The 20,588-nt window shown below is 41.0% G+C and overlaps 1 protein-coding gene across 25 annotated transcripts in view; it reads right to left on the bottom strand.

Moving 5' to 3' along the window:
* Positions 1-4,488: 4,488 nt before the first annotated feature.
* Positions 4,489-20,588, bottom strand: part of NEB (nebulin) — a 197,436-nt gene continuing 181,336 nt past the window's right edge. For 14 of the 25 annotated variants that reach the window (XM_036023508.1, XM_036023482.1, XM_036023488.1 and 11 more), the window contains 15 exons: positions 19,671-19,763; positions 19,069-19,161; positions 17,990-18,082; positions 15,810-15,902; positions 14,764-14,856; positions 14,085-14,177; positions 12,390-12,482; positions 12,000-12,092; positions 11,607-11,699; positions 10,282-10,389; positions 9,993-10,176; positions 9,577-9,669; positions 8,518-8,670; positions 8,127-8,233; positions 4,489-5,278 (listed from right to left, as the gene is read on the bottom strand). In XM_036023508.1, coding sequence (XP_035879401.1) covers positions 5,105-5,278; positions 8,127-8,233; positions 8,518-8,670; positions 9,577-9,669; positions 9,993-10,176; positions 10,282-10,389; positions 11,607-11,699; positions 12,000-12,092; positions 12,390-12,482; positions 14,085-14,177; positions 14,764-14,856; positions 15,810-15,902; positions 17,990-18,082; positions 19,069-19,161; positions 19,671-19,763 — 1,656 coding nt within the window. In that variant the 3' untranslated portion in view covers positions 4,489-5,104. The remainder of the gene's footprint in view (positions 5,279-8,126; positions 8,234-8,517; positions 8,671-9,576; positions 9,670-9,992; positions 10,177-10,281; positions 10,390-11,606; positions 11,700-11,999; positions 12,093-12,389; positions 12,483-14,084; positions 14,178-14,763; positions 14,857-15,809; positions 15,903-17,989; positions 18,083-19,068; positions 19,162-19,670; positions 19,764-20,588) is intronic. The other 11 variants (XM_036023487.1, XM_036023485.1, XM_036023486.1 and 8 more) reach the window with 11 other exon arrangements.

Here is a 20,588-nt window from a genome sequence, read left to right as displayed (position 1 = left end):
TTTATTAAACGAAGTGTGCAGAAGTGCTCTCTTCCTTGCCTCCCCCTCCATTGGGGTGGGGCACAGGAGTGATTGCGGGACCTGCAGATCCTGGGCCCACTCTTGGCTCTGTGACTGGCATGGGTGAGAGAGCTCGCAGAGGTAGAGTCCCACCCTGGGGCATGTGGCTGGGAGCTGGGCCTTGGGATGGTAAGACCCTATGCAGCACCGCACACAGGTCCCGAACTGCTTCCACTTTCTCGCTGAGAGGCGGACTGGCCGGGAAAGTTCCTCTGCCTGAGGGGCACAGGCAGCCTCAGCTGCCAGGGTCCCACAGATGGAGCTTCCCCTTCACAACCATCTGGAGTGATCTATCAGTGCTCCGGAGGGAGAGAGAGAGAAAGCTGCTGTGAGGGCATGATGCTGGAACCTGCAAGTGTGCACCCCAGAGAGCGAGCCTGAGGATGGGTGTGGCCATCTTGAGTCCCAAAAAGAAGGAATGATGGGGAACTTCTGGGCATGGGTTTGGATTTCAGTCTTTCTGGGAACAAGTGCTTTGCAGAACAGGTTGTCTTAGAGCATGGATGCTCCCAGGCCCCTCAAATTGGGTACCTTGTTAATAAAAACCTTTTCTCTTCACTTGTCCTCGTGTTATGCTTGTGCATGGCAGCAGGCAGCCAGAGGCCAGGCTGCCCGGTTTGAGGTATGCTGGGATTCTCTACTTTTATATTTTTTGAAACTTCTTAATTGAAACTTCTAGAAAACTCCTAAAATTTTTGAGTTAAATATTTTTTTCTATTTTTATCTAGCAATTATAAAATGTGCTTTGCAGCCTTATAAAGTGAATAGGTAATTGGAAAACAAAAACATTTATTGTAACTGAGGTAGCATATACCTTGGATGTTTCCTAAATTCGGGGAAAACCATTTCTAATGCACAATGGGATTGTTGCCCGGCTTAACCTGGATTTTTAACCCAGTTTAAGTGAAGATTGAAGACTTGGGAGGGGGGAAGTGGCTATCTCTCCTGCCATTAAAATGTTTGAGAATGGTCTGCCTTTTTCTTGGGTCTGTAAGCTTCATAAAGATATGAACTGTGTCTTGTTTATCACTCTAACTCTGGCATCTCACAGTGCCTAACATACATGGGTAGTCATGGATCATACGCAAGTGTGGGCACTCTTCACCAGTGTACCACTCCCTGAGTCTCAGAGACATGTATTGAGTCTGCGGGCATGACATCACCATGATACTCATTAGCTGGCCCACCATCTACACGTAGTGGGTGCAGGCTCTGCGTGCCAAGCCACAGCCCTGGACCCCGCCGGGGCTAGTGGAGGCCGAAGTGTTGGACACAGTGGACAAACTCGGAGACTGTAGAGTCTGTGTGCCCCCCCAGCACTGGTGGCCTTCGGGGCCTGAGGTAGGGGTTGTCGTCAAATGTAGTGGTGCCAGCGAGTGCACAGCAGGGCCTTGCCACTGAGTGAGGTGCACACCCGCGCAGGGAGCAGCATGGCAAGGCTGAGGCTGCCAAAATGGTCAGAGAGCAGTGCCTAGCACAAGCCACCCACTGCACCCAGGCCAGCAAAGCACCATGTGCCCCACTACTGCAGCTTGTAGTGGCTCGTGTGCCAGCAGCAGAAGCACCACGGCTAAGGCCACAGAGGCCAGTGCGGTGAGAGGCGGCGGCGCCAGTGCCTGCATTCATGGAGAAGGTGAGCAGTGCTGGCATGTGCCCCCAAGGCCCAACTGTGGTCCAGCCCAGGCATTGGGGGTGCCATACACATTCTCTCTTAGCCCTCCAGGCTCAGGTTGAGGGGTTCATAAGGGTTCATGTCAGGTGCTGGGGGTGGGACAGGCGAGAAGAGGGGAGCTGGTTGAGGTTGACCCAGGCACAGTGCGCACCGTCAGGCTAGGAGCAGCAGTGGTCCCTTCTCAGAACATCAGGGCCAGGTACCCCATGACGACTCCAATGCCCCTGGCTTCCCTCTTCTCAATTCCTCCTCCGCTGCCTCTTACCATTGCTCTCAGCTTCACTCTGCCTTCTCTCTTCACTGTGGTTCCCTTGGCTCCAGCCCTCCTGCCTGTCACTGCCTCTAAACCTCATGGACCTACCTGCCCATTAACACCACAGCAAACCCCTGCTCGCTGGCCCCATCTGATACTCACTGACCCATTTCTGACCCCAGGCCCCACATGACCCTGCTGCCCCATGTCTGACAGTCATTATGTCACCTGTACTCCAGTCCCATCCATGATGCCCTTGGCTCCCCTTAGCCACTGTTGCCTAGCTCTCCTCATTACACTGTCTCTGTCCCCATGGCCACATCTCTGTCCCCATGGTTGCATTTCTGTCCCCCACAGCCACACCTCTGTCTCCAGGCTCCACCCGTGCCCCCGACATTCCCATCTCTGAGCTCCGTTGCTTTCTCTCACCCAGGCCCTACTCCTGACCACCGCTACCTCACCCTGGATGCTCCAGGGTTCCACTCCCACCAGCTCCATGTCCCCTGCTCCAGCGGCCTCCAGGCTGGCTCAGGACCACCCATCCCTTGATACCTTGGTGGTGAGGGCTGAGGGCAGAACTGCCTGCTGGCTCAGACGGGAAGAGAAATGGACAGATGGTAAGAGCAAGAGAGACAAGCAGGCAGATAGGGCTGAGAATCAAGAAACACATGAGGGACAGGCAGAGGTGGCCATGGCCCCATCCTTCTGTGTCCTCCAGCCCCACCAGAGATTGATCCTCCAGTCCCAGTCCTCTTACCTGACAATGCCTGAGACACTGGCTCCCCATTGCCCACTTCTCGTCCCCTACTGCCCACTGCGCCACTGCTGCTCTGGAGCTCTTCAGCAGGCCACTCCCTCACTCCGTCCTCCAGGGGTGGCTCCTCGGCTCCCTGTCTCCTCCCACTGCCCACTCAGGCCTTCAGGGGCCGCTCCACCCAGTGCCAGCCTCCAAGGGGTCCGAAGTGGCAGAGACCACCCCCTTGTCTGTGCTGCCAGCAATGGGTGGGGGCTATTCTGGGTCCCTGCTCCCCTTATGAGAAAGGGGAGGGTCCCGGGGAGTTATCCTGAACCGCCCTTCATGATCTGCTCCCCCTGGCAGTCTCCGGCATCTCACCTGCCTCGTTAATAAAGTAGATTAAAAAAAGAAGTCTTGAGTGTTACAGTATTGACTCTTGGTTCTTGAGTTCTTCAAAGGAAGGATTCAGAGTCAAGAACTCTAGTACAAGAAAGAGGAAGTTTGTTTACCATGCAAAATGAAAGCACACTCAAACACAAGGTTCAAGTGGGCTGCTCAGAGAGCTGCCTTGGCCTTTTAGAAAGAAAGTCATGGAAGCAGAAGAAGTGAGCCAGTTGGGTTGCTGGGCTCAGTAGATAAGTTACAGAGGCCAAGGAACAGCCCTTGGAGACAGGTTCATGGGGTTAGCCTGGACAAGCTGCTGTTGCCTGCTGCTCCCCTGGTTGCAAGCCCTGTGGGGACATTTAGAGCTTAGGAGAAAGAAAGCAAAGATACATGCCTGAAAAACGAAGGTGTGGGTGTGTTCTAGAGAGAGACTGTGACTTGGGTCCTTCGTCTTAAAGGTTCTTATCTGTTTTCTAAAGGCAGGAATTTTAGAGAACTCACGGAAGGATCCCAATAGAATATTCAGCAGCTTTCTAGGTGTTTCCTTTAACATGCTGGTACATCAAAATGAGCATATAGAGTCAGGAATATGGTCTCCACTGATTAGTCAGTGCTAGGGCAGGGGGTCATTGGGCACTGCACCTGGTTCTGAAGCCCATGGTGTTGCTCCTCTGGTTTTGCTGCTTTTCTGGGCCTGGAGCTGAAACACAACTGAGGCCTAGATGTCATCTTTAGTTTGTCCACAACTCTGTCTCTCTGTCAACAGGCCGAAGGCTTTGTTCCTAAGGTTATTTGATGCTGATCAGAAGCTCATTGTCCTGAAGTCTTAGTGCTTAAGGGGGTGGCTGTGCAATGGAGAAGGAGGCAGGTGAGTCAGGGTGCTGGGCAAGGCCAGTTTGAATCAGATATCCGTCTCCGTTTCCCTATTCTACTTGCCAGGGAATTGTCCAGGCTCATAACTGTCCTGCCTCATGAGGATGGCAGTGTTACCACAGCTCTGAAGTAACATGGACAAATCTTTTGTTTTTTAGAAAGGGTGCTCTGCAAGCTTGAGCATTAAGTCATCATTAGTTGGCACTCCATCTTTTGCCTAGTTAATGCCTTTGTCACGTACTGACAGCCCACTGGATACAGCAGACAAAGATCCCCTGAGGTTAGGGTTGGATCCCTCACTGTTTCTAAAACCTCGTAAGCTGAGCCGTAAGGGACACTTGCTGAAGTGTGCAAGTATGCAAGTTTTGAGAAAGTCTATACTTGTGCGTTTTTAACAATACACTGTTTTAAAGTTTATTTTTTAGTGAAGTCTAGTATAAGGTATTTGCTTTATTAAAATTTTTTATTTGTAGATCATAAAACTATTTAAATAATGTTCATTCCATCAGGGACATTTGTTGCAGAATTATAGCTTTTATTAGTTACTAGTTTACACCAGTTTATATTTACTATCAACTTATAACTTCAGAACCGGATTAGAAATAAAAGCATCAGCATTCAATGAATAAGGAAATATCTCTGCCATTTTTCTTTAATGTGTACGTGTTCAGAATTCTTGTTTTAGAAAAACATAATGTTAAGCATTTCATAATTGAGAAAAGTCTGGATTGAAACAGCAATAATATAGTATTGTAGAAACTTTTTAAATGTCTATTCTGAAATTAAATTTATTTTAGAACCAAAAAGAAAATTTGATAGCGGCAATCTAAAAAATAATGAACCTATAGGTTTAATGTTATCTCTTGCTTTATGTGCGAGTCCAGAAGATAATGAGAAAGAAAACCAGTTTACTAATTGGACAGATTAGTGATGCTAACTTGGGTTCATATGAATGATTTGGGTTCATATATGAACAGATTAAAGGATGGTAGAGGCATACATCTTACTGGCACAAAAAAACCATTAGGCAGCTTGAGAACTTGGGTAAGAGTGGAGACTCTAGACAGAAACACTGCTGACTGCAGGGCTTGTAGGTGCTGCAGGCAGGCATGATGCTTTGAAACGCCTAAATAGCTTCAACATAGTTGGCTGGGAGCATGCCGGTCCTCCCCGTCCTCTGCACGGTGCCGTACATCCAGCCTTCATCAATAGCTTGAACATTTACTATGGCATCTCCATCTTTGAAGGACACCTCATCAGCATCAGCAGCCATATAGTCATACATGGCACGGAAGATTTTCTATTCGTGAAGATGGAAACAAGGGGGAAATATATTAGATTTGCAACAACCCAAACACCCCATTTTCAGGTCTCTTATGACTTACTCATAAATTAAGTTGCCCCAAAGAGATGTGCAACTACCACCAAGAAAGTAAAAAGACAACTCACAAAATAGAAGAAAATATTTGCAAATCATATATCTGATAAAGGATCACTATCCAGAATATATAAAGAACTCCTATAATTCAATAACAAAAAGTGGGGTATCAAAGGATCTGAATTCTCCAAAGAAGAGTATGAAGAGCCAATGAGCCCATGAGAAGATGCACATCACAACTAGTCATCAGGGAGATGCAGGTCACCACCACACTGAAACACCACTTCACACGCAGCAGGACGGTGATCATCAAGAAGATAACAGATGTTGGAGAGGATGGGGAGAAATTAGAACCTTTATAAGTTGCTGATGGGAATGTAAAATGTGCAGTTTGGAAAACAGCTTTAGGAGCTCCTCCCACGTTAAACATAGTGTTCCCATACGACCCAGCAATTCCACTCCTAGGTCTCTCCCCAAGAGGAATGAAAACACGTGCCCCTACAATAACTTGTGCACACATATTTACTCATAGTGGCATCATTCATACGAGCCAAAATTGAAAACAACTGCAATGCCTACCAAGATGAATAAACTTTATAAAAGTGCTATTTCTATATACTGGAATATTACTTGGTAATAAAAAGTAATGAAGGCCTGATGTATGATACAACGTGGATGAAGTTTAAAACATTAAGTTAAAGAAGCCAGTCACAAAAGATCACATATTGTATGATTTCATTTTCATGGAATAGCAGTACCCATATGCAGAGAGTACTTCAGTGGATGCCTACCTAGTGTTGCGTGGAAGGCAGAGGGTGGAGGGAAGGGCTTATGATGGGGAGTGATGCTGACGGATACAAGGTTATTTTTTAGGGTGATAAAAACATTCTAAAATTACATTATGGTCACATGGAACAACTGTGTAAATGAACAAAAACTCACTGGACTTGTATACTTCAAACGATGAACTTCATAGTATAATAATACTATGGATATGTATGTGTCTAAAAAAAGAATGTGCTTATTTTACATGTAGCCATTTATTCCCTTTGGAGGAAGACATTCATGTTTTGGAGAAGAATTTGCAAAACCATAACATTGCAGATATATCTCTCATTTTGGAAATTTGGGAGCATACCAGTAGTATGCTGTAGTAGTTTACAATTTGCTTTTATCCCTGAAGATTTATAATTATTTAAGGCCCATTTTTGGAGTTTATCTTTCTTTATCCCCATGTTAAATCCATATTTAATTATAATAGCTTTATATATATTTTATTCTATCATGGTTAAGTCCTTCATACTGTCATTTTCAATATTTATTTGATTATTCTTACGCCTTTACTCTTTCAGATAAATTTTAGGATAAGCACACAAAATTTTAAAAAATGCTATTGGGATTTAGATAGGAATTGCCTTGAATAATTTATTTTAGGAGACATGATAACTTTACAAGATTATCTTCCTGAAATATAATGGCTCTCAATACTTTTTAGAATCTCCATTTACATCCTTTAGTAAAGATAGTTTTCTTTGTACAGATATTTATTTCCTAGAGAATTATGTTTTTATGATACTAATCATGTGCTCCAGAGTCTTAAACAGAATTTTAGGTTAATTTGTTGAGCCCTGGCTGGTGTGGCTCAGCAGACTGAGTACCAGCCTGAAAACCAAGGGATCACCAGTACGATTCCTGGTTGGGGCCCATGCCTGGGGTGCAGGCTGGGTCCCCAGTTGGGGGCATATGAGAAGCAACTGATTGATGTTTCTCTAACACAGCAATGTTTCCCTTTCTCTCGTTCTTCCTCCCTTCCCCTCTCTCTAAGAAATAAAAAATAAATAGATAAAGTAGCCTGGTGAATTGTGAACATGATTTGATTTAACTCTTTAATATATATTAATAGGAGAAGTCTAAGATGTGGCATGTTTATATGTGTGACATGTATTATACAAACTGATATATTCTTGAAGAATGATTCCAAGCAGCACATGTTTTAGTTTAGTAGGTGAGACCAAAAAGCCCAAATTTGCATGAAGCTAAATCATTTGCTTTAGTTTTTTTTTTAATCATTGACTTGTGCTTTTTTTAAAAAATAATTTTATCATTTATTTTTTTCGAGACAGGGAAGGGAAGGAGAAAGAGAGGGAGAGAAATATCAATGTGAAAAAGAAACAACGATTTGTTGCCTGCTGTAGGCATCCTCACCGGGACCAATCCTGCAACCCATGCAGGTGCCCTGACCAGGAAAAGAACCTGTGACCTTTCAATTTGTGGAATGACCCCCAGTCAACTGAGTCACACCAGCTGAGGATAAAGTGTTTATTTATTTATTTTTTAAAATTATTTTATTATTTTTTCTTAAGATTTTATTTATTTTTTTTTTATTTTTAGGGTGGGACTCGGGGAGAGACAGAGAGAGAGAGAGAGAGAGAGAGAGAGAGAGAGAGAGAGAAACATCAATGTGCGGCTGCTGGGGGCCATGGCCTGCAACCCAGACATGTGCCCTGGCTGGGAATCGAACCTGGGACACTTTGGTTCCCAGCCCGCGCTCAATCCACTGAGCTATGCCAGCCAGGGCTTAAAGTGTTTATTTTTAACCATAGTTTTGTAACGAAAGTTTTTTGATAGTACTAATTAACCTGAGATGTGTATGGGGAAAAAAGCATTATATAAAGCAGAACTTTTCATTAAAAAAAACAGAATACCTATAATTATTTTTGCACATATCAAAGAATAAGAGTGGTTTGAATAAGTTCTTTTTATTACTTACTCCGGCAGTAGATGGGTGAGACGGGATGGAGGACACCGTTGTCTGTTGTGTGGCAACTGAAGACGATCGTTGTTGGGGCAGCTCGGTGGTTTTTGCATGTTTGTAAGCTGAAGGGAAGGAAAAAACAGTTTTTAAGAAGAAACCATAGGCAGACATCTTTAAATCTGTGGTTAGCAGCTCAGCTGTGGTGTCTTTTCCCCCACTTGAAAAAGAATGATTTCTAAGAAAGGAGAAATGAAAAGGAAACATTCAACTCATGTACCTCTCCACAATTTGGGAAGAAAGATTATGCATATAATCTTTATAATATACATATTACTCAAAGCATATCCTCTAGTAAGTGCCAGTGCACTGTCTGGTCACGCGGCCACTCAGCACCATCCTCCCGTACCTGTTGAGGTTGCAGAGAAGAAGATGCCGCTGTTGCTGTAGGTGGACAGGTGGTGGTCGGCAGCCTCTGAGTGCTCAGACTTCTCCTCGCCACCACTGGTGCTCAACGCGCTGGCCGACCTTGACTGCTCCCGGCTGCGGCGCTGAGCCTGGGCTGGGGGGTAAGATTTTGAGAGGGAGCAGAGATGAAATTTTGATGGCAGTAATCTCTAACAGTAATTGAACCTCCATTGGTTGTTGTTTATTACCAAGCACAGTGTTAAGTAGATGTCCGTGGATGAAACCCTCAAAACTCTTATGGCATATGGCATCCTCCTCATTTTCCAGGTCAGAGTTTAAGTAAATTACCAAAGGGCAGGTAACAGTTCAGTGGTACCAAGCCCAGAGTCTGTCCTTGAGATCAGTCCTTCCCACCACCCAGTCCACTTTCCTAGCTCGCCCAAATGAACAGACAGTAATTCACATTCAAACTCCACCTCTGACTTCTCCAGGAATTCCCCCCTAACCTCCAGATCAATTTAGATGCCTTTTCTCTGTGTTCCCACGATCCATGTCCAGACCTTCCAAACTGCACTGTCAGATGTAACCCCTGACTTACTCGCCTGTCTTCAGCAGTGGACCAGAGTGTGGAGCCTTTGGACAGGCACTACATCTTATTTTACTTTGTACCATGAATAGAAGGCACAAAGACATGTGTGTGTTCTTTTTTGTGGAATGACTAATCTTCCTTGACATAAAGAAGTTTTCCAAAAGTTATTAAAAGTTAAATCCATTCTCTTTTCCCTTTGCCTATGCATTTTTTTTCATTATTTCTCTAATAGAAAGATCTTATACCCCTTTTTTCTTTGGGCAAAAAATAATACTGGGGCCTGAGGAAGACTTACACTGAAGCAATGAAACTTATCTAGAAAATAAGTTTGGCCCACTAGTCAAGGTGTTTTTATGCCAAAGGGGCAACTCAAGAAACTGAAAACCCTAGAGAAGAGGAACTTCAGAAGGTCATGACGCTAGCCCACTAGATGGGGACATATTGTTGTCATCCTTTCGTGGCATCACATACCATTAATCATGTGTAAGCTTCGGGACTGAATGTTGTCTTCTGCTGGGTCATAGTCAAAAACTGAGCCAGGATTAGTACGCCAGACACGTAAACCTGCAAATGAGATTAAGGATCAGAGCAGGGGCTCTTGGACTCTCTCAATAACTTGGAAAGGAAAGTACAAACTTAATCATAGGAGGACTGAGTAGCACACTAATTGAGCTTAGGTTCTAGTCACGTCTTCTCCTCAGAGGAGATCAAAGGACAAGGTAGAAGAGAGGTCAGGTTTGCAAGCTGTAAATGAATAGAGATTCTCTTTCACACCTAATGAAAGTACAGATTGGGATCTTTAGCCTTTCCTTTGATATAGATAGTATCACCTCTGTTCTTCTAGCCCCTTAACTTAAAGGCAATGCCTCCCATTAGCGCTCAGTCACCTGTAATAGTTTCCTGATCCTGGTCGTTTCGCTTTTGTTCCATTTCTACCACTTTTCTCTGAATCCCTCGGTAGTTAATGTCACTGAAGTCCTGTGTGTTCTTCTTCACTCGTTCAGTGATGGGGTCTGTCACCACTGGTGTGAAGCAACCCTTGTGCTTCTCAAAGTCTTCGTGATATTTCACCTGAAATTTCATGAATTCGCTGTGTGAAAATGGATGGTGTGATCATCTCCTTCCTCCCATGCTCCCACAGGCTGGCCATCCGATCCGAGAGAGTTCCCGACTCACTGTGGAGATGTGGCGCTGGGTCTCCCTCACCCGTCTCATTTCCGGGGTGTCCAGGACATGGGCAGCTCTGCCTTGTATTTGTTTCCGGAAGCTGTCGGAATAAAGAACCTGATGGAAGAGAAACCACGAATGAGTAAAGGTCACCATGCTGTCCTCATTCTGAAGCCTCAAAAAGCCTTTCAGACAGGTGGAGATGGAAGGAGCTGGGGCGGGAAGCTGAGTCGACTGAAAGGACCCAGCAAGATCCGTGACTAACGGTGGCACAGGTTACCATGAGGACGGTGGGCAGGGCTCGAGTCCAGGGAGAAAGGATCTGCTTTGCCTTTGAAAATGGCACATTTGTTTTCAAAGGAGAAGAGGCACAGTGTGATTTTGAAAGGAAAAGGGAGAAACTGGTCTCTTGGATTTGCTGGGAACTATAGCACTAGCATGAGCAGGTCGGATGGTACTTGGTGCTAAATGTGATACTGACACTTGAAAGAACTATCCTTTTCAGACAAGTGATCATTTTTTTGTAGGTTTATGTCCTGATTTTATAAACCAATATGCAAATGCAGAAATACCTATGATCTCACCTGTAAGTAGAACCTAATCAACAAGACAAACGAGTGAGCACAATAGAACCAGAGACATGAAATAAAGAACAAACTGACAGTGACCAGAGCAGAGAGGGGAGGGGAGTAACCGGTAAAGATGGGGAAGGGGCAAGTCAAAGAACAAGTATAAAGGACCCATGGACAAAGGCAATGGAGGCGGGGAGGACTAAATGTGGGATACGAGGGTGGTTAGGGCAGGGGACAGTAATGGGGGGGGGGAAATGGGACAGCTGTAATTGAACAACAGTTAAAAAAAAGAAATCTAAGTCCCCCAGACATGAAACACCCAAAACATCAAAACCAGGAAAGGCATCCATTATAGAGTAGAGTATTACCTGTTTCATAGTGTACGATAAAAATAAAGGAATGCTAAAGACTAAAGGGAGTTAGGAAGTCAATTTGTTACAGTTGGTTACATAAAACTGCCTCAGAGTAAAGTAAGAAGGTGAAAAAAACATTGGGAATTAACTTGTTATGTCTTAGTATGATCATTTGGAATTTAAAAACAGTTGTGTTAATTTTTTTTGTAAATTTTCATTGGACTAAAGAAGTGTACATTTCTACGGTGTTAAAATGTTATTTTCCAAGATACTGCATTTCTTTTTTTTCATTTTAGTGTGTTTTTCAGTTGAATAAGAAAAGCACATTTTTATGATGTTAAAGTGTTATTGTCCAAGTTGCCTTGCATTCCATTTTTTTTGTTTTTGTTTTTGTAATCTTAGAAAATACCGAGCTAATGTTTTCTTGGTTGCGCTTAGCTCTCTCCATCTCTGGAGTAACAGGTGTCGGAGTTGCTTTTCTCATATTTTCTTTGTACAAAACCTAGAGGAGCCAAGAGAGCATCCAGACATCAGAGAGCAGAAAACCGTTTCTGAAAACCGTCATCTCGCTGGTGTTATGGCTCAATTATATCACACTGTATAAGAAACATCTCAGGAAGATGAAGCCATTAAAATGTTATTGTATAAAGCGAAAGGTGAAGTTGGGCTGGAGGGGTTGGTTGGTGGTTTTCAGTGGGTAAAGAAGAATAAGTGTTGGGGAACACTGTGAGATGTATTAGTAGTATAACCAGTTTGCCAGGCTTGTTAAAAGTATAACAATTTCTTTTCTTTTCTGAAATACCGAGCTAAAGTTTTCTTGATTGCGTTTGACTCTTTCCATCTCAGGAGTAATGGGTGTGGGGGTCGGTTTCCCCAGGTTCTCTTTGTATGACACCTGTGAGATACAAAGTTGGAGCCAAAAGTCACTAGGAGGCAATTTTCAGGCTGTTAAATATAATGCAATTTGGGGGAGAAAATTCCATGTTTAATCTATTATTATTAGTGAGAATAGCTCTCAAGAAGAAAGCTTAAAAAATGGTTAATGGCAACACTAGGTGTAGTATGTCATTTAGAGGAGGTTCTAAAAAACTGGCATTTTGCTTGTGTTCAACCTGGGATGGAGTTAGGAGCAGGCCAAACTGCAGGGGTTACTTTGCAGAATTAAAAGCACTTCCGTTTCTCAAGACAATACCGAGCTAATGTTCTCTTGATTGCGTTTGACTCTCTGCATCTCTGGAGTGACAGGGGTTGGGGTGGCTTTCCCCATATTTTCTTTGTACAAAACCTACATGAGTCCAATGGATCCAAAAAGCCAAAAAGAAAAAAAAAAAGAAGAATTACAGTCACCAAAAGATTAAACATAACAGATAACTTGTTAGGAGGCACAGGGTGCCAAAACATTTGGGCAGTGAGGTTAGACAGATAGAAATAAGCTTCCAAAGGAAGTTGATGTGGTAGTTTCAGCAAGACACACGTTCCCAGGGTGGGACCCTGCACTGACACCCTTGTAGCCTGCAAGACAGAACGTCGGCATGCCCTGGGGGATGAGGGGCCTCCTTCACTCCACCTTCGCCTATGAATCTCAAGCTCTTGACAAATCATCTGAACAGGACTTAGGGGCCTGGTCTGGAACACCCCTGAGACGGTTGAGGCTGCTCCCGATTTCACAGTGGGAAATCGACCTTGTTGCAGCACTTAAACTCATACAGATACCTCAGTAAAACCGTGGGCCCTCAAATAAGCAAAGGATTTCTCTCTTTTTTCCTTGCTATCATCTGTGTTGTGCCTCTTGCTTTAGTTTACTGCAACATCAAACTTGTCAGTAAGGGAAAATGTTTTCAGCAATTATATCACTATCATGGTAAATCAATAAAAAATCATTAATATGTCATGACAAGCCCTCAACTTCCATGTCTTCCCGCAGTGTCATTCTTGGGGACAGAGAAGCTTTGGGAAATGCCACCATAAAAGAAGTAGTGGTTCTCAAAGTGGGTCCCTGGGCAGTAAGGTCAGCATCAACTGAGAACTTGCTAGAAATGCACATTTCCTGACCGGCGCCAGACTTACAGAATGAGAAACTGTTGGGGCAGGACCCAGCAATCTGGTTTCACAAACCCCGGGTGATTTGGGTGCACGCTCAGGTTTTTGAAGCACTGTGACCAGCCATAGACAGTGCTGATGTGGGGGCCACGAGGTTCTTCACTGCTAAGCTGAAGTCGCCCCAACACAAACCCCAACCCCCACCCGGTAATTTGTCCACATACATAAAGTCACAGAGCACAGGCTTACAGAAAATGGTTTACAAAGTTAGCAGTTAAAAACCATGAAAAAGACAAAAGAACAAAAATTGGTAAAACAATTCAGGTGACACTTTCCTTTTAAGTTAATTGATAACCATTTGCCAAAACCATTACTGAATCTTAATTTATGTCATTTCTGAAGGACAGAATTGGAATTATTTTTCCCAAGGTCTCTTTGTCCAAATGTGACAGGGTAGATTAGAACCTAAAGTCATAGGCACAAAAAAACACAGCTCTAATGTACTGGAAAGAGCCCCTTTCACACCTACCATGCCACCTCCCAAATTTCACAAGTACGGAAAACAAAGAGACCTTGAGGGTAGTGACTAGAGAGTAAGTTTGGGGACAGATGAGCAAAACAATACTTTATTGGAAAATCTGTTACTTCCTGATATTAGAATTTTAAATTATGGATTAAGGCAATCTTGTTATTACGAGGTTAAGGATAAGAGTAAAACCCTGTAGGAAAAAAGGATAAATGTAATAAAGAAATTCACAAAATTTAAGTTGTTTTTAAAAGGTAGGATTAATATGTATTATTTTAAATCATTAAAGAGTAGTCTTTTTTTCTTTTCTTGCCAAAGTACCGTGCTAATATTTTCTTGATTGTGTTTGACTCTCTCCATCTCTGGAGTGACAGCTAAAGGGGTTCCCTTGCCCATGTTTTCTTTGTATAACACCTGTGTGATGAGAAAGCATCCAGAAAACAACCATAAATACCATTTTATTTGTTGCGAGATTTTTAAGGGTGAGTTCAACTTCTTTGTTACCAAATTACACAGTATTCTAAGAAGCTAGGAGTCATATACCACAAACTACTTTAACGGCAGCCATTCCTGCAACAGGGAAACACCCTATGGGGTGCGAAGACCTCAGCTGCAGTGGGTAGGGGGGTGGGTAAAGCTATCGGAGTTATCCATGTTATTTTTTCATCTCTAAGAGCACAGTACCTAATAAACAATTAGGTGGGGATTTAAAATGGTTAGAACTCAGTTTTATTGTTATCCAAGCAAATTAAAACATAAGGTCATTTAAATATTATTTAAAAATACCAGATGGAATAGAAATCAGAATCAACTAAAATTTTTAAAAATAGAATCAATAGTAGTATCATAGAAATGCAAAAGTCCATCTGTCCTTTTACTAAGTGAGGTATATTAGAAGCAAAGGGAGGGAAGTGGGTTTAAAAAAAAAAAGAATACACATTTAGTATTGATTTAATTATGAAGTTAAATGGCATCTCTTTTCCCTTTCTTTCCAAAATACCGAGCTAACGTTTTCTTGATTGTGTTTGACTCTCTGCATCTCAGGAGTGATGGAGACTGGAATTCCTGTCCCCACGTTTTCTTTGTATAGCACCTGTGAGGTAAGAAAGCATCCAGAACAGAGACAGCAGTGAGCCCCTTTCCCCGCTGTGGGGCAGGGGAAGCAGAGGAGCAAAGAGGAAGAGGGTGAGTTGAAGGAAGGGAAGTTCCACAAGCTTCTAGATCCAACTTCGATGAGCCTAGAGACATCCTTAAAAGCAAGGGAATGCAGGAAACAGCAGTGAAAACTAAGAGATAAGAAAGTTTTATAATCAGTGTTGGTTGAACTAATCTCTGCAGCGCCGAGCAATGGACAGCACCACAAAAGGGAACAAGTAGCCTTTCTCAGCTTGTTAAGAGGAGGGGAAGAAATTAAAAGGGCAAGAGAGAGAAAGAAAACCAAGGAAGTTATTTTTGGTTTGGAAATGTTATTAATAAACCACATAAAGATATTTGGGTTTTATAAACATTGCATATATGAAGATATATACACACACATCTTCTTTTGTTGACTTCCAAAAGAAGTTCAAGTATTTAATTTTTAGTTTGGGTGAACATGTTGGGAAGAATTAATAATTTTTAAGGCAAAAGAGAGTAATGACAAGGTGCAAAAAATAGTATTAATAATAAAGAAAAGAAAAAATAAACTTGAAAGTATTTGTACAAGTACCAATAGGGACAAGAAGGTTAGAATAGGAAATGAGGCCAGCAGTCTGATTGTCACAGAATACATTTTTGTAAGATTACGTTGAGATCAAATTTGCCAAAGCAGGATAAATGTGGGTGCTTAGACATTGGGAATGTTATGCTTTGAAAGCCTGGACTATAATATTCAACACATTTTTTAAGCCAAGTGATCATATTAATGTTTAAACAAAATGGGAAATCTAATTCATAGGAAATGGTAGCATTAAGTTGCAAACAAGGCATGTCAAAATTTTTATTGGGATAAGTTAATTAGATTTTAAAAACATTTTAAAAATAGTTAAGGGATTTTTTTTTAAATACCGAACTAAAGTTTTCTTGATTGTGTTTGACTCTCTCCATCTCTGGAGTGATGGGAATCGGAATCCCCTTCCCGAGGTTGTCTTTATATAACACCTGTACAACACAAGAAAGCATCCGGGAAAAACAAGAGCAGTCAACACAGCCCTTTCCTCTCTGTCTTGTAGGGAACCTAGTATGGGACTACGACATCAACCAGGAAAGACAACTTCACCAAGTCAACTTGTCTCTTCAAGCACAGATTGGATGAGAACATGCACCACCCATCCTCAGCTAAAGTGCCAGGGTATCTGACTTGCGACTTCTAGTCTAACTCATATATTAAGTGCTTGTTTCCTGTATCAGGAAATTAAAAAATACAAATGCTAATTTCATAAGAGCACTAAAATGCTTAGTTTTAACAATAGAAAGATTTTTTAAGAAAGATTATTTTTAAATTAGATTGGCACATATTTATTTTCCCTACACAGAACATCTGTTTTACATAATAACAGATATTTAAAACCCCAGGCCAAAACTATGCAATGTGGCAAAATTGGTCTTTGCTGAGTGAATTCAAATCGTGGAGGTGGCCAAGTCCGCAAGCCGTGGTGTGAACACACAGCCACTGTTTCTTTCCCACAGTACCATAAAGGCTTCACGCACCACCGGACAATTTACCTAAATGCAACTTGTCGAAAAATTAACACAGAATCTTACTTTGAAAAACAAATTCTCCAGGATCATCAGGGTAATCAAGATCTTAAATAGTTATAAATAATAATATACTTACTCTAATGTAGAAGAAAATAATTGAAAATAATTTTGAAAAACTAATGCAAACTTTTGCAAAGGAAAGAATAATAATGAAACTCACAAGGAAAACAGTGACTATAAAATTCCAATAGTAATATTAATTGACATTGAAAATTTAAACAAAATTGAAAGATTGTTAGTAAATAGTAATTAAAAACAAAAGAAAACAAAATTTAAATACAGTGGGACTTATTGGGGTGATTACTTTATAAGCTATATACGTGTCTAATCACTATGCTGTACACCTGAAACATGTAATATGATATGTCAACTGTCGCTGAAAAATAAAAAAATGTATTTAAAAAAGATGGCTGTACCTTAGAAAGTTATTAATCTAGTTATGTGAAAGAATCAAGCTTTAATAAAATATTTAAACTGACAAGTAAAACATGTGTTTTGGATCAAACTTCTTCCCATCCCCCTTAAAAAAAAATCCAGCTAAGGCCCTGGCTGGTGTAGCTCAGTGGATTGAGTGTGGGCTGCAAACCAAAGTGTTGCTGGTTCGGTTCCCTGTCAGGTCACAGGCCTGGGTTGCCGGGCAGGTCCCCAGTGAAGGTCATGTGAGAGGCAACCACCTTTGATGTTCCTCTCCCTCTCTTTCTCCCTCCCTTCCCCTCTCTCTAAAATAAATACAATCTTTAAAAAAACACATACACATTAAAAATCCAGCTAAGTTTTCCTAATTACATTTGATTAGGTTTGATTCAGATTTTTATATCTGAATCTAAAATCCTTCTGTAGATGTTGCACATACCCTTTGAAGATTATAGAGGTTTTCAGCAATAATAATACAAAAGAAAAATAACATTAAATATAAGCGTATGATCTGATTTGTATGCTAAAAACAAATCAGAAGGTTTGAATTTATAATTCATGAAATGGCTTGTTTAGGACAAGTATCAAGATAAGATTTCTTTGGGTCCCGATACCAATCCATTTTCTTTCTCGGTACTACTGTTTATCCAGACACGATTTGTGTTAAGGTAATTTCTGTTCCCAAACAAGAGCCACTGTTTTTACATGGTGCCTCAATTCTGTGTCTTTTTTTGCAATGCTAACCCAGAAACATTGAATAAAAAGAGCTCCAAATAATTAAGAGCTATAGTGTTTGGGGTTGTTCTGGACATTAGTTAACTTCAAAAGTCCCACTAGTAACATAAAAAGTGAAAAGAGAAGGGAAGGAACCAATTAAAAGTTTTAAGTGACCATTATAGAAAGTATAAAATGTTAGAATCAAATAGGGGTTAAAGATCCAGAAAACAGAAGGATTCAGTTGATGAGATTAAAAAAGAATTTAAGTTAATATTTTTAAAGGGACTCATAAGTTTGGATTTATAGAAAGTTATTATTTTTTTAATAGGAAGTTAAAGGAGCTTTCTGCCAAATACCGAGCTAAAGTTTTCTTGATTGCGTTTGACTCTCTCCATCTCAGGAGTGACAGGTATGGGGGTCCCCTTGCTCAAATTCTCTTTGTACAATATCTGTGTACACAAAACCAATAATCAAATCAGTCTGGGCCCATTTTTTAGGTAGACGTAATCTTTAAAATAGTCTCTAAAAGTATTTTTGTTTTCATAATTATGTAAAAAGGCCTAAGTAACTTTAAGAAACAGAACAACTATAGGCCACCTTTGGACATTTAGTCACACACAGTAGGATGAATGTCTCTCAGTAGCACTAATGCAGACATAGGTGCCTGGATGCGGGCCGAAGTCACCTACTTACATGGGCCCTCTCTCAGTGACAGAGAGATCAGGCCTTGTCAAATAGCATTCAAGTTAATTGAAACTAATATCCATAATGAGTTGTTGGTAACTCTAATTTAGGGAATGAAAGAGACAGAGGTTTGGGGGAATAAAATAAATATTAACAAATATTAGAAGCTAAATAAATAGTAGTTTTCAATGATCCTGAAACTATTCCAAAGGAGAGCTCAGTTATATCTCACGTGGTATACAAAAATAGTTAAGTCAAGGAAATTTGTGTTTCAGAGTTACTAAAAATTGCTATGTTGTCTTTTGAACAAAAATGTTTAAGAATCACATTCTTTTAAGAAAATCTGCAAACACACACACACAAAAATCAGAGTCAGAATAAATACCACTAAAATTCTACTTAACATTGACCTTTTAAAGGCATGTTAGATTTTACTTTTGACATTTGCCCCACCAGTTAGGAACACCTATTGTTATTCAAGGGTGATGTGAGGAAAGAAACACGGAGTATTACAGGCATTTAAAGAAACTGATCAATACTATGTTTTAGGGAAAACAGTTAAAATTTCACACCAGAACTAAAGTAAATACTAAATTAGACTTAGATTGAAACTGAGATAATATTTGGTATCATTATTATTTGAATACGAATTTAGTAATTTTATAGGAAGAAAAAGCAGATGTTTATAATGTGTTAAAATATTATTTTAAATAAGAATTAAGGGATTTTATTTCTGTCCCCTAAGAAATACCGAGCTAAAGTTCTCTTGATTGCGTCTGACTCTCTCCATCTCTGGAGTGATAGCTGTTGGGGTTCCTGTCCCCAAGTTTTCTTTGTACAAAACCTGTGAGATACAAGAAAGCACCCAGAAGACATTCAAAATGAGCACAATGATTAAGGAAGGGAGAAATTTTAAGATGGGGTGTGTGAGGGAGGAGTTCTTTAGTGAATAATATTTAGTAAGAATAGTGCTTTTACTTCCAACTTTAATAAACTCTACAGTGCTAATTCTGAGAATAAAAAAGTACGATGAAAAGCACTGAGTTACAGGATATGAGTATAGTGATAAGGAATCTGGTGTTAATGTTACTTATAGTATTTCACATCTAAGTGCTCACACTTGTCAGTTACTGGAAGTGTTAAACTACCATCAGGAAAGTGAGTCATTTTGTGTAAGTCCAGAGGGCTTTAGGTCAGATAATAACACACATACACGCACAGATACACGCAGACACAGACACAAATACACACAGAATTGTTGTTAAGATGTTACTTTTCAAAAAAGGATGATGGGTTACTCTGGTAATTTTTTAATGGGAAATGGAGTTTCTTATTTGATATATTTATAAATACCGAGCTAAAGTTCTCTTGATTGCGTTTGACTCTCTCAATCTCAGGAGTGACAGTGGTTGGAATGCCTGTTCCCAGGTTTTCTTTGTACATAACCTGTAGGAGATAATTAGAACACCCAAGAAGGTAAAATGACTGAGAATCCTGTGTATTATAGTCTCATGTCCGCTATTTGGTGGAAACTCATAAAAATAATCTCACTTTCAAATATGACACTCGAGGAATAAGGAAAAGGAATTCCACAAATATTTACATTCTGTCCTCAAAAGTAGTAATTTTACTACCTTGAAAACTGTCCACTAAATTGTATATTTTCTATAGTTAGCACTTAGTGAGTTCCTGAAATGCACTAAATAGTAATAAATTCAACAATGAAAAAAATCCATTTTGTAATATCTTGTCTTAGTGCCTTTAATATTTCTAATAAATAGAAATCTGTTTAACTTAATATATAGGTTTCTTGGTTTAAAATTTTCTAATTACATGATACTCTATTCCTTGAAGGTTATTGAGGATTTTCTGTTTGCTTTGTATTTTCTACTGAAAATTCCTAAGTGGCCACTAGTCTGTAGGTACCCTCAATGTGAGGAGGCTTATGTGGTTTACTTCTTCAGGAGGAGCATCTTTCCCTGAAATTTTTACTGGTGACTGCTGGATCATGTAAACTGGTATTTTGCTAATGGGGGGTAAGTCCCTATTTGTTAGGGGTAGTATCAGAGGACTGTACATTTTCGTGAAGAGTGAGAAACTTCTTGAACCTCTAGCCTCCTTCCTCTTAACACTGAATGCTAAGAATTTTTAGCCCAAAGGAATGAATGAACTCTTTTAAAATGGATGGATTCTATAGTGTACTCGCACCTGAGGTGGGAGCTACATGACAATTTAGGGGGTTTGGTCACAGATGATGTCCTAAAATCACCG

Source organism: Phyllostomus discolor, chromosome 4 (genome assembly GCF_004126475.2).
Source record: "Phyllostomus discolor isolate MPI-MPIP mPhyDis1 chromosome 4, mPhyDis1.pri.v3, whole genome shotgun sequence".
In the NCBI taxonomy this organism is placed as follows: Eukaryota; Metazoa; Chordata; class Mammalia; order Chiroptera; family Phyllostomidae; genus Phyllostomus; species Phyllostomus discolor.
Note: the sequence above shows the minus strand (reverse complement) of the source record. Positions and strands in the feature narration are given on the sequence as shown.